Source organism: Juglans regia, chromosome 1 (assembly GCF_001411555.2).
Source record: "Juglans regia cultivar Chandler chromosome 1, Walnut 2.0, whole genome shotgun sequence".
NCBI classification, from domain to species: Eukaryota; Viridiplantae; Streptophyta; class Magnoliopsida; order Fagales; family Juglandaceae; genus Juglans; species Juglans regia.
Genome location: NC_049901.1, coordinates 2,595,135 through 2,613,151, shown reverse-complemented (window position 1 = coordinate 2,613,151; position 18,017 = coordinate 2,595,135). Strand labels below are relative to the sequence as shown.

At 35.8% G+C, this 18,017-nt stretch overlaps 1 protein-coding gene and 1 pseudogene across 2 annotated transcripts; both read left to right on the top strand.

Annotated features, from left to right (window-relative positions):
* The first annotated feature begins 994 nt into the window (after window positions 1-994).
* On the top strand, window positions 995-9,318 carry LOC109020338 (annotated as a pseudogene).
* Window positions 9,319-15,598: 6,280 nt separating this feature from the next.
* On the top strand, window positions 15,599-17,519 carry LOC109020336 (NAC domain-containing protein 100-like). Of its 2 annotated transcripts, none has more exons than XM_019002778.2 (3): window positions 15,599-16,110; window positions 16,236-16,513; window positions 16,615-17,519. In XM_019002778.2, exons 1-3 carry the CDS (start codon window positions 15,924-15,926, stop codon window positions 17,197-17,199), a joined length of 1,050 nt encoding a protein of 349 aa, XP_018858323.1. In that variant the 5' UTR covers window positions 15,599-15,923; the 3' UTR covers window positions 17,200-17,519. The 2 variants fall into 2 exon arrangements, with proteins under 2 accessions (XP_018858323.1, XP_018858324.1); XM_019002779.2 differs by having other exon boundaries at window positions 15,600-16,110; window positions 16,241-16,513; window positions 16,615-17,507.
* Window positions 17,520-18,017: the final 498 nt, after the last annotated feature.

Here is an 18,017-nt window from a genome sequence, read left to right as displayed (position 1 = left end):
AGTGTTTCCACGTCTTATTAAAGTTATAATTCTCATTTTAAAAAAAATCTTATTCATGTTGACGGACGTGATATCGTATAGTTCATGGCTAAGCTCTTGGCTCTAGCTAGCTTGGAATGGGACTTTTATCTTATTTTCAGCTGAAGTTAGGAGCCGGCCGGGTGAAATTAATCCTAGTGGTTTGGTTCAATGACGAGACATATATGATATATATTTGCTATAATTCTAGACCAACTCAACCTTTCGCGTCTTAAGATTTTGCTGCTACGTACTACTACATCATGTACGTGTAACTGCTCCACGTTTCCGACCGATCGAAGCGTTATCCGATCCGGCGGGAATTTAATCATTTTTGGACGTATATATGCGTGTTGTGAAGTCATAATCTTCTTACAAGTAATTGCCGGCCATTTTGTAAAATTAGTCATGATGATTTCCCAATTTTGGGGGCCTATATATATATATATATAATATTTTCCTCTATATATATATGGTGGAGTTGGAAGAGGTGGTGGCCGCATATATACTTTGCCTATAAAATTATAAAACATATATAGATCGAGCAAGTATGGGCATGCCCTAATTATTAAAACAAACCGTAAAATTAGCTTTAGTCAGTACGATCAAGTTATCTGATCATGAACTCTTATTCCGATCATCTCAAATGGTGACGCCTGCGCATGCAGGCCAGGCCAGGCTTGGACTTAATTAATTAATTAAACAAACAAAAAGGTTTCCAGCTTTCCGTTTATAGGAGAGAGATAGATCAGTTTCTAGCCACTGCAGTTTAACCAAACCTGCTACCTAATTGCATGGTGCAATAATAATTAAGATGGGCTAGCTTGCTTGCATGTATATAAATACCCTTTGAGTTCTCTTCTTCAGGGCACATCCAAGTAAATTTCAAGTCAAGGTCCTTCATCAAAAGTTCCGCGCCCTCCATAATTAGTTATATATATACAGCCTTTGATTAAGACCTAGTTTCAAAGCAAAAATGATCAAGGCAGATGCGCTTGAGCTTGGTGATGAGGAGAAGAAGAGATCTACCCCAGTGAGTTGTGGGATGAACAGAGGGTTGTCCCTTCTAGACTTCATTTTCAGACTACTTGCAGTTATGGGTGTTGACCGATTCTCACACATTTAAATTATTTTTGACCGATTCTTGCTCATGAAGACGTTCATGAGTGGGAGTCTATCATCTTAAGAGTCCTTTAAGTGGTCCAACACTCCTCCATCAGTTTAAATTGATCCCATGAAAATAGGATCACGTGGGACACGTAAAACCCGAAATTTGATGGGAATTTCGGCTATAAATACATGTGTTTGGTCCCCAAACTCACTCACTCAATTCCCTTCGGTAATACACCATCTAAATAGAGTAGAGAAGAGTTTGGAAGAGCCAAACACAGTGAAAACCGAAACTTTTTCAGTGAATTGCATCAATGGCTGGAGGTAAGATTTCTTGGCATTAAACCCTTTAATTCTCGTTTCTAAAGTGTTATTCCGCATTAGAGAATTTTATTTAAGTCTAACAGTTGGTATCAGAGCATTAAAATCCTCTGTCTTGATGTTTAAATACAAAAACCCGAGTTCCTCTGTTTTTTGGCCGTGAATTGAAAATTTTTTTTGGGTTTTGATTTTGGACGTTTTTAATTTGAAAGAAGTTTAGAAATCATATAGAAATATTTTTTCTAAGCTTTCTGTGATTAAAAACATCATTTTTGACGTGAAAAAACACTGTAAAACGCGAAAATCGCGCTGCGTCTGGAGGTAGAAGACGACGCGAACGACATGTCGTTTTCAGGCTTGTTGAAAACGACATGTCGTTTTGGCAGCTTATGTTTCATTCGGTTCTGCTAAACGACAGGTCGTTTTCAACTTTGATGAAAACGACATGTCGTTTAGCATTAGGTTCTCTACTCCCGTATACCGCTAAACGACACGTCGTTTTCAATTTAATGAAAACGACATGTCGTTTTACTTCGGAGGCCGTTCAAGTGTAATGACAAAAACGACACGTCGTTTTTCAATTGATGAAAACGACATGTCGTTTTATTCGGTAGTCGTTTATCAAGCCTGAAGGTAAACGACATGTCGTTTTGAGTTTCAGTAAAACGACATGTCGTTTAGAGGCTGTCTGTGTTTTAAGAAATGGGCAAAACGACACGTCGTTTTTTCCTTCTTGAAAAAACGACCTGTCGTTTACTTGGTGAAAAAAAAAAAAAAAAAAAAAAATTTCCCATTTTTAAATGGGTTGAATAGTGGGTTTTTGGGTTTATGCCCATTGTGCTTATAATTTTTTATTTTTATTTTTAATTATATGCATTGAGGATATTTGTTTATTATGCTCATATTTAGTTTGCATAAATTGATTAATTTTTGCTTTTTACATGCAATTTTTGATGAGTATATAATTTAGAGCATGGGATTAAATGTTATGCATAATATTATAATCTAGATTGTGCAATATTTATGCTTATATTATGAATCTTTTGTGCATAGTTATAACATGTGAGTATTAGTTAAAATTATGTAATTCATAATATTAAGCTAGTCTTATGCAATTTAAATGTCTAGTGATCCATATAGTTTTATGTTAATTAGAGAATAGCCACAGCATCTTTAATTAAGTAAAATTATAATGATTGATTAGGATCACATAAGGAATATTAGACATTAATTGTAATTAATTATACATAAATATAATAAATTTTATCCCACAGGAATTTTTATTATATTTATATTATTAATTAGGATAAAATATCAAGTTATTCATAAATTACCCACAGGAATTATGAATGAAGTAAATAATTTGATAGTTTTATCATAAAAGTCTAAGATAGAATACACATGAAATTCATAATATATCCTTTAGAATTATGAATTAAGTAATAATATTGATAAAATTCTATCATATAGATTAATTGGATCTACTGGTATTAAAATTTAGCCCACAGGCAATTTTATGTCCTTAGATTCAATTTTTAGGCATGATTTACATTGGTAAAACATGAATATTTATTTAGGCCTCAATTTTAACATAAACATGTAATCTATATGCAGTTTCACAACCTACAAATTTCTCTGATATTCGTTATGATATCCCTGAACTTAAGGGAGATAACTATAAGGTCTGGAAGGAGAGAATTCTTCTTCATTTAGGGTGGATGGATATAGATTATGCTATTAGGAAAGACGAACCACCAGCTGTAACTGATACCAGTAATGCAGCAGACATCGCACTTTATGAGCGATGGGAGCGATCTAATCGCCTAAGCATGATGTTCATTAAGACTAGAATATCAGCTGGTATTCGTGGTTCTGTCGATCAGCATGAAAAGGTCCGAGACTTGCTAAAAGCCATTGATGAACAATTTGTCACTTCAGACAAGGCTCTAGCAAGCACCCTAATTATGAAGTTCTCATCCCTAAGACTCACCAGTGTGAAAGGTGTGCGTGAGCACATCATGCAAATGAGGGACAATGTGGCTCAATTGAAGAAACTCGAGGTTGAAATGTCGGAGTCCTTCCTAGTGCACTACATCCTGAACACACTCCCGCATCAATATGGACCCTTCAAAATCTCTTACAACACACATAAGGATAAATGGTCAATTAATGAACTCATGACCATGTGTGTTCAAGAGGAAGGGAGACTGATGATGGAACAGGGTGAAAGTGCAATGCTGGCAACGCATGGAAAGGGCAAAAATCAAGCCAAACTGAAGGGAAAAGGCAAAATACCTCCGCAAGGTGGTATTAAGAAAGATTCCAAGTGTTTCTTCTGTAAAAAGAAGGGACACATGAAGAAGGAATGCGCCAAATTCCAGAAATGGCTTGCAGACAAAGGTAATTCGACCTCACTTGTTTGTTATGAATCTAATATGGTTAATGTCAATATTAACACATGGTGGATTGATTCTGGATCAACAATCCACATTTCGAATTCCTTGCAGGGTTTGCAAAACCTAAGGAAGCCAGTGGGAAGTGAGCGAAGCATCTTATCAGGAAACAAGATGGGCTCGCATGTGGAAGCTGTTGGAACTTGCTATTTAATTTTATCTAGTGGTTTTGTTTTAAAGTTGGAGAAGACCTTTTATGTTCCAAGTTTTTCTAGAAACTTGATTTCAGTTTCAAGACTAGTACCTTTTGAATATTCCTTTAATTTTTCAAATTCATCATTCAGTTTATTTTATAAATCTGATTGTGTTGGGAATGGTACTTTGTCTGATGGTCTTTACTGCATTAATTTACAAAACAACACCACTTATGATTCAATGCATGTTCACACTGGCACTAAAAGATGTGTTATTAATGAGGATTCCTCTAAATTATGGCACCGGAGATTAGGCCATATCTCCATAGATAGGATTAAAAGATTAGTAAATGAAGGGGTACTTAATACTCTAGATTTTTCTGATTTTGAGACTTGTGTGGACTGCATAAAGGGAAAGCAGACCAACAAGTCAAAGAAAGGTGCCAATAGGAGTTCAGACATATTAGAGATCATACATACTGATATATGTAGTCCAGACATGGACTCATATGGTCAGAAATACTTCATCTCTTTTATAGATGATTACTCACGATATATGTATCTCTACATGCTTCATAACAAGAACGAAGCATTAGATGCCTTTAAAATCTTTAAGGCTGAAGTAGAGAAACAATGCGGTAAACAAATTAAGATCGTGAGATCAGATAGAGGTGGAGAATATTATGGTAGATACACTGAGAATGGACAAACACCTGGGCCATTTGCAAAGTTTCTTCAAGAGCATGGGATTGTTGCCCAATACACCATGCCTGGTTCACCGGACCAGAATGGTGTAGCAGAAAGAAGAAACCGAACATTATTGAACATGGTGCGGAGTATGCTTAGCAGCTCCAATCTTCCTAAATCATTGTGGGTTGAAACACTTAAGACGGCAGTGTATATATTAAACCGAGTTCCAACCAAGGCTGTTTCTAAAACGCCATTTGAATTATGGAAAGGTTGAAAACCTAGTTTGCGACATATGCGCGTTTGGGGATGCCCGTCTGAGGTGAGAATTTATAATCCACAAGAGAAGAAACTAGACCCAAGGACCATTAGTGGGTATTTCATTGGATATGCTGAAAGGTCTAAAGGTTATAGATTTTATTGTCCATCTCACAGTACTAGGATTGTGGAATCAAGAAATGCAAAGTTTCTTGAGAATGACTTGATCAGTGGGAGCGATCAAACCAGGAACATAGTTCATGAGAATGATCATTCAGAATCTCAACCTTCCACTTCAAGTGATAGATTGGTTATTGTTTACAACACCCCTCAAGTACCAACTGGTGTTGAACTACCAATCATTGAAGTTCCACAAGTTGCTAACGACACTCTAGTAGATCAAGTAGTTCAAGAGTTGCCAACAACTTTTGAACAACCAGTTGAACCACATACTACTTCTCAGGAAGATGATGGTGCAACATTAAGAAGATCTGTTAGAGCAAGAAGATCAGCAATTCCTAGTGATTATGTTGTGTATCTGCAAGAATCTGACTATAACATTGGAGCCGAAAATGATCCCGAGTTATTTTCACAAGCCATGAGTTGCAAAGAATCAGAATTATGGTACAATGCCATGAAGGAAGAGATGAATTCCATGAAGAGTAACGAAGTCTGGGATCTTGTTGAGTTGCCTAATGGTGTAAAAGCCATTGGATGTAAATGGGTCTTTAAAACCAAAAGAGACTCATTAGGCAACATTGAGAGATACAAGGCAAGACTCGTTGCTAAGGGATTCACTCAGAAAGAAGGAATCGATTACACGGAGACTTTCTCTCCCGTATCTAAGAAAGATTCCTTGCGTGTTATTTTGGCATTAGTAGCCCATTTTGATTTTGAATTGCAACAAATGGATGTGAAAACAGCATTTCTCAATGGAGATCTAGAGGAGGAGGTTTACATGAAACAGCCTGAAGGATTCCCCTCTAGTGATGGTGAGCAATTGGTTTGCAAGCTTAAGAAATCCATATACGGTTTAAAACAAGCATCTCGCCAATGGTATTTGAAATTCCATAATGTAATTTCTTCATTCGGTTTTGTAGAAAACGTTATGGATCAATGTATATACCAGAAGGTCAGTGGGAGTAAAATATGTTTTCTTGTTTTATATGTGGATGACATTTTGCTAGCAACCAATGATAAGGGTTTGCTGCATGAAGTGAAACAATTCCTCTCTAAAAATTTTGATATGAAGGATATGGGTGAGGCATCTTATGTCATTGGCATTAAGATCCATAGAGACAGATTTCGAGGCATCTTGGGTCTGTCTCAGGAAACCTATATTAATAAATTTTTGGAGAGATATCGGATGAAGGATTGTTCACCAAGTGTAGCTCCCATTGTGAAGGGTGATAGGTTCAATTTGAATCAATGCCCAAAGAACGACCTTGAAAGAGAACAAATGAAGAACATTCCATATGCTTCTGCTGTCGGAAGCCTAATGTATGCTCAGGTCTGTACAAGACCTGACATTGCATTTGCTGTGGGAATGTTAGGACGATATCAGAGTAATCCAGGTTTAGACCACTGGAGAGCTGCAAAGAAAGTAATGAGGTACCTTCAAGGGACCAAAGAATACATGCTTATGTATAGACGAACGGACAATCTGGAAGTAATTGGCTACTCAGATTCTGACTTTGCTGGCTGTGTTGATTCACGCAAATCAACATCAGGATACATATTTTTGATGGCCGGTGGAGCTATATCATGGAGGAGTGCCAAGCAGACTTTGACTGCCACTTCTACTATGGAAGCCGAGTTCGTCTCTTGTTTTGAGGCCACTTCACATGGTGTATGGCTTAAGAGTTTCATTTCTGGGCTTAGAATTATGGATTCAATCTCTAGGCCATTGAGAATGTATTGCGACAATTCAGCTGCTGTTTTTATGGCTAAGAATAACAAAAGTGGGAGTCGGAGTAAACACATCGACATTAAATATTTAGCCATAAGGGAACGTGTTAAAGAAAATAAAGTGGTCATTGAGCACGTAAGCACTGAACTAATGATCGCTGATCCTTTGACTAAGGGCATGCCACCGTTGAAATTCAAGGATCATATAGTGAATATGGGACTTGGTTCCATTATGTAGTTTTTCATTGTATGAACAATGTTATTTTTATGAAATTCTTAATCATTTTGATGATCTTTTCTCATATTAATGTGCACCTTAATTTATTTTTGAGAAAATTTATCTGTATTGGACCAAGAATAAACATAGGGTTTATTCATTAAGAAATTGTTCCCACATAAATTATAAAGAATGAATACATAGTAATACATGGAAGATAATACTCGTCATTAGAGGACCTATCGCCATGATTCATGTATTTATTACTTAAATGAAGATTATTGATGGGTTTAAGATCAGGAGTGTGGACCAAGTGGGAGAATGTTGACCGATTCTCACACATTTAAATTATTTTTGACCGATTCTTGCTCATGAAGACGTTCATGAGTGGGAGTCTATCATCTTAAGAGTCCTTTAAGTGGTCCAACACTCCTCCATCAGTTTAAATTGATCCCATGAAAATAGGATCACGTGGGACACGTAAAACCCGAAATTTGATGGGAATTTCGGCTATAAATACATGTGTTTGGTCCCCAAACTCACTCACTCAATTCTCTTCGGTAATACACCATCTAAATAGAGTAGAGAAGAGTTTGGAAGAGCCAAACACAGTGAAAACCGAAACTTTTTCAGTGAATTGCATCAATGGCTGGAGGTAAGATTTCTTGGCATTAAACCCTTTAATTCTCGTTTCTAAAGTGTTATTCCGCATTAGAGAATTTTATTTAAGTCTAACAATGGGTACCCTGGGAAGTTCTATAGCCATGGCAACAACTAATGAAACACTTCCCTTTGTCACTCGGTTCGTTCGGTTCAGGGCTGAGTATGATGACTTTCCTATGTTTACGTATGTCTCATTCCCTGTTTTTACAATCAATATATACCTTTTATATTTCAAATGCAGATTACATATTTTGGGATACTAATTATGTAACTAAATTCATCACTATTTGGGACAACGGATAATTCATGATTAAATCCATTAATGTGCATTAATATTAACAGATTTTTTGTGGTCGCTAATTCCATTGTATGCGCCTATGTGGTTCTGTCTCTCCCACTGTCTATCTTCCACATCCGGTGTAGAGTACTGCTCTTGATTTTCTCCGATACGGTACGTAAACTCCTGATCAACATTTTATGACTATTCGCACATAATATTTTGGCAATCACACGATAATGTAAACGGCACTATCAATCGAAAAATGGCTTTCCATCATAGATGAGAGTTTGATAAATAAACTGTTTCGTCGAGATCAGATTCTCATACAAGGGAATGTTTCCATTTTCTTGTGGATAGGCTGTTAGGAGGTGGCTTGAATTCAGATAGAATAGTGCATGTGTCGTAGGTTCGCTCGAGCGAAGGTTTACTTGGCTCGAGCGAAGTCAGACAGAGAGTCTCGCTCAAGCATCGCTTGAGATTTAGCTCGAGCAATACGAAGACAGAGAGCTTCGCTCGACATCCGCTCGACACCCAGCTCGAGCGGTATCCAAGTCAGAGAGCTTCGCTCGACATCCGCTCGACACCCAGCTCGAGCGGTATCCAAGTCAGAGAGCTTCGAGAGCTTCGCTCGACAGTTGGCTTGAGCGAAGTACAGAAAACCTACGTTCGCTCGACACTCGCTCGAGTGTTCGCTCGAGCCAATGTTCACAGAAGTGAACATTACTGTTCCTATAAATACCAAACGGCGCCCACTTCTCTCATAACTTCAGAAATCACTTTTTTCATTTGTTTTTAGTGTTTTCTTGAGAGAGAAGTTATAGAGTGAGTTTTTGAGAGATAACTTCCTTGTGAAGTTTTGTTGTATTCATCTGTACTCCATCTCTGTTGATAGTGAAATCTTCGATACCGACTCCACCAGTGGACGTAGGCTCATTTTGAGTCGAACCACTTAATTCTTGGTATTCTTTCTGTGTGATTGTCATCTTTTCTTTTGTTTAGTTCCGCTACTATACTTCGAGTTAGTCTTAGATATACAGTTATTCCCCACATAGGCCATGCTTGCACTATTGACGGCTGGAGCTTCTGCAGCAGAATCTATTGTATACTTAGCACAAAAGGCGAATACTAAGGCAAATTGGCTTTCCATCTGCCAACAGTTCGAACTCCTTCTGCGAGCGCATATCTGGCTCTTTGATTGGATCCTTTGGAGGCGTTGCTATGTTTATACTGCTTATCCTGTTGTCAGCTGTGGCCCTTTCCCGGCGCTGATATAGATGATCAGATAGACCATCCTATTCACATGATTTCAATAACGAAAGTCATGAACTTGTTCAAATATATGCGTGCAAGTCATTTGTCAGTTAGTCCGTGTGTTGTTGCAAAAGTCGGTTCTACAGTGTAAAATGAATGTGATTATGTTTCTACGTACTTAATTTGCTAATTTTCTCAAGTTGCAAGGTGCAAATTACCATGCGTTAGGCGCTATTCAAAAGTTATGACTAAACAGGCCGTAAGTGTACTTTAAGGAAATAAAAAACAAAACAAAGGAAAGGAAACGAGTTGGCTTGATTCCTCGAACATATGTATATATAGGAGGGACAAACATTCCATTCCTGAATTTTTAAGTAAACTTATAAAGTTGCCAGTTAGCTGGTGTGCGCAAGAGCGGCTCTGTTTAAGCACCTAACAATATCGATCTAAGCTTTCTTGACTTCCACTTAGGTTTTGAATCAAATTAATAAGAACCGGATGACAGCTCTGTTATCCAGAGCTTCAATTAGGCTATCACTAAGTAGTCTAGCAATATTGAATACAAGTTTCAGACATTCAAATCCGGTGCAAACCTTTCAAAAAGTTAAGACCACAAAGAAAAGTAAAAAGATGGATGTTACTTTTTTTTCTAATGGGCTTACACTGAACTTACATATCTAGACATGTATAAATCAGTTTTCACAGCTCGTTGGGATCAGAGATGAGATAAAATCATCTCATTCCATCTCAATTAATAAATTTATTAATATTTATAAATTATTTCAATTTATTTCATCTCACGAATCCTAAGCTTTAGTTATTGAACTGGATGGATGGCTAAAACCCACTTCCCAAGCCAATTTTGTTTGGATGACCAGCACATGATCTGCTGCTATGGCCCATTATTCATTTGCTTCTCACTCTCTCTCTAACATTTTAAATTTCATTGTTTCAAATCAAAGAGGGCAGCGTACGCGTATAATTTGACTAATTAACCACAGGCACAGAACCTTTGGAAACCCTGTAATGGGTCCAGACCATAACTTTGAAATACTGTCACTCTCATAAAGCAGGATACATACATATCAATGGAATAGCAACTTTGCAACTGCCATGATCATCAAATAATGTCGTGAATATTATATTATTATGTTCACTAATGTAAATGCAACTCGATTTGAATCGGACGGTCTCGATCCCTCGGCGGGTCAAACTTCACATGATGCCCTTGATCGCATGCAGTTCACATTAAAGCTAAAATAAATAGATTAGAAGTACTATTTAATTAAATAAATTAGGAATGGGTGATCACTGATCAGGACTAGTCTTGGGTTGTTACACTACAAACCAACCGGGGAACTAACATGACCTCGATCTCTCAGATTGATTGATATAACTCTCGATCGTATAATACAATGAGTAGTAGTTGGTTGCAACTCCTACCTTTTTTTGTTCCACATATAATTCCAAGACCAACGTGTGCATCGATCGAGATCTTTGAGAATAAATTTAATGATTTAAATTAAGTTATAATAAGCAACTGTAATGAATTATAAATAAACAATATTATCACTATAAATAAATTGTTTATTTGTAGACAATTATTTATTATAAAAATGACTATTTCTTATTTAAATGAATTTAGTATATATATCGAATATTGTAGACATACGTACCTCCCTAGCTAGCTAGCTAGCTAGATCTGTATATATATAATTCAACATGACATATTCTTTAGTTTTATTTCCAGCCCTGTGTGTTTTTTCTTTTTTTTTTTGTTGTATACGTGACATTCATTAATTGGTCACATTCATCCTAGTACTCGAGAAGACGTGTTTATTTATTCTTGCCAGATGGAGCGCATCATGGTACGTAATCACTTCATAATTTGCCTCATCTTTTACTCCCTAACACTTTAATTTGCCGCGTGATATTCCTTTTCAGTGATAGATTCTTTCCACATTTGGTCCATAAACTCAAAAGCATATGATAAATCTATCCAGATTTTGAAAATGAATCATCTGATTGATGAGGTCTCCTTGATCTAATCGTATTGACAGCTAATTAAAATCTTTCAAGCAGCATCCATTGCCTCCCTAATTTCCAAAACAGAATCAATAAAGATTGAGATGTTCCACAAACAAATGCTACCCAATGACCCAATTTCTCTCGAAAGCTGTCCAATTTCACATTGCTTTTCATTTTTTTTTTAATTAAAAAAAAAAGCCAAAGAAAAAAGGGGAACTTTATTTTTTTTCTTTTTCCCACCCATTAGAGCTATAAGCTTTATCACAAATAATAATCTGAAACTACAATATCTGCATATCATGTCAAGTAGCTGACAATTCTAATTGGGTAGCCTAACTCTAATCGAACCCCATCCACATTTGCTTAGTAAGACGACTTTTGCACGAACCATTTATCGCCACGTGTTCTGTCCCCAGTCGAGGCCTCATGTCGCAGTACAGGAAGCAGGGCCCACAATGCCAGCTCAGTTCTACCGCGGATCAAAATGTCAACTTCACATCATGTTTGGCACCGAACTTCTTTACTCATCCAAACAGAACTCACCAAGTGTGTAAAAAATGTCAACCCCACAAGTCTTTTTTTTTTTTGCCAAGCGGTGGCGGCACAGTCTATTTCTCTCTTTTGGGTGGTATATTGACCTCTGACCATGTGAGAGATCAGCCTCAGCCGTCTGATCACTAGGGTTCCCAGAACGATTAAAACTCCTTGAAATAGCTTAGAGTGCCACGCGTATCGGATGCATCATGCATATATAATTTTATTACTTGCCAAAGGAGAAAAGGATTACTTTTGGAAATCATCTTCATTAAGAAAGCAAAACCTTAATTATTGAACGCTAATCACTTTGCAAAAGATCATCATGACCACTTTTATACATGAATTCTTTTCTGTTTTAATATATATATATATATATATAAACTTGATTATTAGTACTTTTATTCATTGTTTTTTCTATGCAAAACACTTAAGAACTTCCCAATTAATATTAATTGTCCTTTCCATCGGTTTATAAATCACTACTCGATTAATTGTTTAATCGTTCGGTCCTTCTTAATTTGTACGTACTTTTATACTGTATTTTTGCAATGATCATACCCTGATCTGCATGCATCGATGTACGTATATATGTAGCTGCATATTTTATAAAGCGGATTCATGGATATATGCAATGAAAACTACTTTGGTGGACCCTCAATTGATCCTAATGATCATAATTACTTCGAGAAATTAAAGATCAAACCCAAAATTACATCAATAAATGCGAATTTATATATATCCTTATAAGTCTTGGGAAAAAACTGCCAGCTAGGGCTATAATTTACAACCATTTTTTTGCACTACATGCATGAACGTCGACGAAGTAGATCTTTAAATCGTAATTATTCGTTTATAATTTGTAAACAATTTATTTTTTCGGGTTGGCTTTATCAATATCTGACAGGTCTGGCCTTCTGTGAGTAAAATAATGAGATTACCATACATACATATATATATATATATATATATATATATGTATGATACTATGTTGATGCAGATGACATCAGACGTACTTCGATCGTTACAAGGAAACTTCCCTGGCCTTCTAGATCATGAGTTTATTTATCACTAAGATTTTAATTTATTTTTTTTTTTAATTTTTTGTTTTGGTTTAATGAGCTGTATTGTCGGTAAGATCTAGATTATGTACGTACCTAGCTACGTCTTTTCTTGTTATATATCTCTAAACGACTCTCGTAATTTTCTTTGCAGTATTAATGACTGCATTAGTGCAATGACAGCTGCAGCTTTGATCAAAAGTAAAAGAATTACCTCTGTTTTTCTACACAAAAATTAAATAGGAACCTAACCCAACGATTTTCATTGTTTTATATTAAACATTAATTTTGACTCTTATCCGTACTTAAACTAGTTGAAGGCCAATCATATCATGTCTTACTGATCAAGATCTTCTTCTTCTTCTTCTTCTTTCTCTAGCTGTCCCCAGTTAACGTGGCCATGCAGGGTTCATCATTCGCTAGCTAGAAGCTGTGTGCATGGCCTGTGGGCAGGATTTGGTCTCTAGCTCAGTGGTAATCCACGAATATTATTATAGTAATGAACTCCAATAAGAACTAAATGGGTTTCAATCTGTTTAGTTTATTTAGGTTAAAGGCAGTGTATGCCATAAAACTTCAAACCTAATTCCTAAATGGATCATCACTTCATTGGTAATACAACCAGACACGTATTCTTGTATCTGTTTCCTTAAGGGAATTGCCTCTAAGTCTTTTGCATCCTACGAAAAACGTAGATAAATACAGTAAAATTGCTGGATAGGATTGTCCACCTACTTTGTCTCGTAGCCAGTCCAACGAAGAAAAATCGATTAATTGCAACTTGCGAAAAATATTCAGTACTGACTAGTCGTTTTGTGAGGGAACAACTAATTAATCATGTATTGATTAGATGACATGATGGGAGCTGTGTCCGAAATTAGATCACTTGGAGATTAATTTTAAGCATTTTTTTAATGATTTTTATGGATAGGATGTATATAGGCTTTTGGGATCTTCTTCACATTCTTTCGCAGGCTGTAAATAATTTGGTTCGACTGACAAAATCAACCGGATCGAAATTTTCGATTCGGACTAGATTGGATCGAATTTTAGACCGATCGGTCTTAATTTTAAAATATGTGGACCGATAATATTTGGTTCCGTTTCGAGATCTATAAATTTTGGATTGGACTAAATCGAATCAGACCGAACCCATATATATATTTTTAAAAATATTTTTTAATAATTTAATATATTATTTTTATATTATAAGTTAATGATGTAATTTTTATTTAATTTATTATCATTAACTATTTAAAATATAAAATAATATATGTTATCAATTAATAAAAAAAATCATAAATTTTGTAATAATTTATGTTATTATATGTAAATAGTTAATACATCATATATTTATATATATTATACTATTTATACTTAATTAAAATAATTAGGTATTTTTTTTAAATACCTAAATTGCAAGCAAGTATGAATAATTTATATACAATGCAATTATTTGATACTCATTAATATTGGCTTGAGCGGGGTGTTAAGCATGTCTCACTCGAGCTCACTATCGCACGAGACACGAGCGAAATCACGAGTTGAGCTTTGTTTGAGTCCACTGTCGAGTGCACCTTGAGTGAATTCATGGGTTGAGTTTCGCTTGAGCGCTAGGTCGAGCGACAGCCAAACGAACTCAATATTTCATGATTTTTCAGCTCTAAAACCAATCACCATCGCAACAATTAATAATTATGCATACAAAAGAGTAAAATCTAAGTTAGTAAGTAGGAACTATCAAAATCATAAATATATTTATAGTAAAATATTTTTTTAATGAGTTAGTTACATAATCTATATTAATAATTTACTTAATTTTAATTTAATAAATATAAATAATTTTTTTATTAATTTATTTAAAAAAAGATGAAATAATAATAAAATAATTAAATTGGACCAAATAGACTGGACCGGACCAATAGATACCAATCTAATTCAGTCCTAATAAATGTTCAATCCGGTCTAATCCGATCCGAAAAAAATGATGAATTACGGACCGATTTACACCTTTGATACATTCACACAAATGATGATAAAACAATGGCGGCAGCTTTTTGGTAAAGATGCAAACAAGTAAACCATGTCCGGGTCAGACCTTTCCCGCAAATTACTCGATTGAGAAGTGCCCATGTGCGTGCATATATAGAAGCAAGTTGACAAAGTATCTTAATTTTACATAATTTATTAGATTTATTTTATGATAAAAATAATTTTATAATATTAATAATTTTATAATATTAATTATTTTATAAATTTATTTTTAAGTAATTCTTTTATGATTAAAGTATTTCTTTACTCATACTGCAGAGTTGAAATATTTTGTTAAGCAGACAACAACCAACAACATAGCGATTTACATTCTTTGATTCGAAAAAAAAAATAGCGATTTCCATTCTCTTATCTCTTTATTTTTACCCTCTTTAGTTTCAAAAGGTGAATTCCCTCTAGAAACGTTTACCTGATAACCAGAACGAATTCTAAAAGCAGTAGTTACCAAATCCCATTTACATGCAGACTATGGCCAGGGCAGAATATTTCCTGGTCAAATTTAACATAAAAGAATTCATTACAGAAAAGTTCAAAGAGAGAGGCTACCCACCAAGTTTCCTTACAAGCCACGCTTCGTTGTATAAAAAATCAGTATTTAAAAGAGTTCCTCACCCCAGAACACATTTTTCTTTCTTAACATCTTTAAATCTCTGTCCTCCTTCCCTTCATCTCCAAAATTCAATTCATATTCTATCTAGAACCTCTACAGTTTTCCCTTCTATAGTCTAAAAGTATCTCCTTATTTGTATCCTTAATAAGGTGATTTTCTCAGAAGAAGGCGAGTTCAAGATTGTTACTAGGAATTTATTCAGAAATCAGAGGTTTATATTAGGCTTGGGGTTCTGAAATTTGGTTCTGTTGGTTGAATCCCTTTTCTGTAAAAACCCATACTCGAGACTTCCAGGTTTGATTTTTGAAAACAGAGGGTTTTATTGAGGATTTGGTTCAATGGAAAACGTTTCCAGCCTTGGAAAAGAAGAAGAACAAATCGAATTGCCGCCAGGTTTTCGATTTCACCCGACTGATGAAGAACTTATAACTCACTACCTATCCCAAAAGGTTCTGAACACAAAATTCTCGGCTAGAGCAGTTGGCGAGGTTGATCTGAACAAGAGTGAGCCTTGGGAGTTGCCATGTGAGTTTCCAAAACCGTATTTCACTGTTTTCCTCTGCTTTTCTTCGTACTTTCATTTGCATATATTAGCCGGCTCTATGCTGTATATTTGTTCTAATCTGATCCTTTGTTCTTTTGCAATGAAGGGAAGGCTAAAATGGGTGAGACGGAATGGTATTTCTTCTGTGTAAGAGACAGAAAGTACCCAACTGGCTTAAGGACGAACAGGGCTACCGATTCTGGGTATTGGAAAGCCACAGGCAAAGACAAGGAGATATATAGGGGGAAAGCACTGGTTGGGATGAAGAAAACCCTAGTTTTCTACAAGGGAAGGGCTCCCAAAGGAGAAAAAACCAATTGGGTCATGCATGAATACAGACTGGAAGGGAAATATTCTGCATACAATCTCCCCAAAACAGCCAACGTAAAATCTCTTGTTCTGTTCTGTTTTGTTCTTCTCTATTTCCGCGAATCTTCTCTTTTTTGTCGTGTTCTTCATGTTTTTATATTTGCTTTCTCTTTCAGAATGAGTGGGTTATCTGCAGAGTCTTCAAGAAGATCTCAGCTGGGAAGAAAACTCACGTTTCAGAGTTGGGTAGCCCGAACTCCTATGCGAACGAGTCGCATCCTTCAGTGTTGCCGCAGTTGGTAAATTCATCTCCGTACAGCAACGAAAGAAGAACCAGTTTTGGCGAGACGTCTCACGTGACCTGCTTCTCCGATTCAATGAAGGACCACAAGATCAAAGAAGACATGGTTGAGAGCTTCGACACTCCTTTCTTAGCCGCCTCATCTTCCTCAAACCCGTCTTATATTTCTTCTGCTCCCAACTCATCCGGCCACTTGTCAAACACCGGAACTTTGCACTACCCAGATACCCTGTTCATGCACGAGCAGTACTCCGTATTGAGGATGATGCTCGAAAGCAATGCTCCAGACATGAAGCGGAATGAAAAAGTAGAGTTCTCGCCCGAAACCGGCTTTAGTACCGATATGTCTTCGGCGGTGTCCAACCACGATATGGCTCAAAAGTCTTTTGAAGATCAAGAGGATCCGTCAACTTCTGCTGGACCAGGACCAGTAGACATTGCTTGTCTATGGAGTTACTAAGTTTGGAGATGGAAGAAGAATGTTACGAAGAAAGACAAAATTCAGGAAATCATTAGTCGTTTCGAGTTCGTGGTGTGCGTTATTAGATTATCTGCATCACAGATCGTTTAGATTCTGATCTTCGTCAAGTTATAGGTTGTAAAGAAATGCGTACGGGTTCTGAGAGAAATTAAACTTGTGTTTCTTTTTGGTTTTAAAGCACATTAGCATTAAAAATTTGGAGCTTTAATATTTTGTACAAAATGCATTTGTAGTTTGCTTGTGTACAAAATTCATGACTGGGAATTAATATACTAATTAATTGCATCAAGTATTTGTTATATTTTAGTTTTATTTCCGGATAAAGCCATTTCTTTTGCTAGATAATTAGTTAGTGATCATATATATGAGGCTAATCTGTTAGGCCAGCAACCCAAAATTAATAATCGGTGATTAATTAAGAATAAATGACAAAATACGAAGGTATATCATGATCTTTTTCTTTTTTTTTTCTTTTAGATTTTTAAGAGCCGGTAGCTACACACATAGCGGTTCCGTTCTAAATTTATTAATTAACCATTATTTATAGTAGAGGAATGTTGTGGTAAGGTCATTACACTTGGAAATTATAAGAAAAACACTATAACCTAACATCATGACCTTATATCATGACCTGTGATAAAATTAATTAGCGTTGCATAAATTAGCTTTTTCAGTACTTCCAAATTTCATGAAAAAAAAAAAAATTAGAGTTCTTAATTTTATCATTCCCAGGTATATCGATCAATTCATATGTTACATTAATTTTCAAGCAAAATTTTTATTTTAAATAGTTGACT

Excerpts from the sequence above, each read along its gene's own strand:
- LOC109020336 (XM_019002778.2), top strand. The coding sequence starts at position 15,924 with ATGGAAAACGTTTCCAGCCTTGGAAAAGAAGAAGAACAAATCGAATTG. Across the intron at positions 16,111-16,235 it reads TGAGCCTTGGGAGTTGCCAT|GGAAGGCTAAAATGGGTGAG; the intron begins GTGAGTTTCCAA and ends TTTGCAATGAAG. Across the intron at positions 16,514-16,614 it reads ATCTCCCCAAAACAGCCAAC|AATGAGTGGGTTATCTGCAG; the intron begins GTAAAATCTCTT and ends TTTCTCTTTCAG.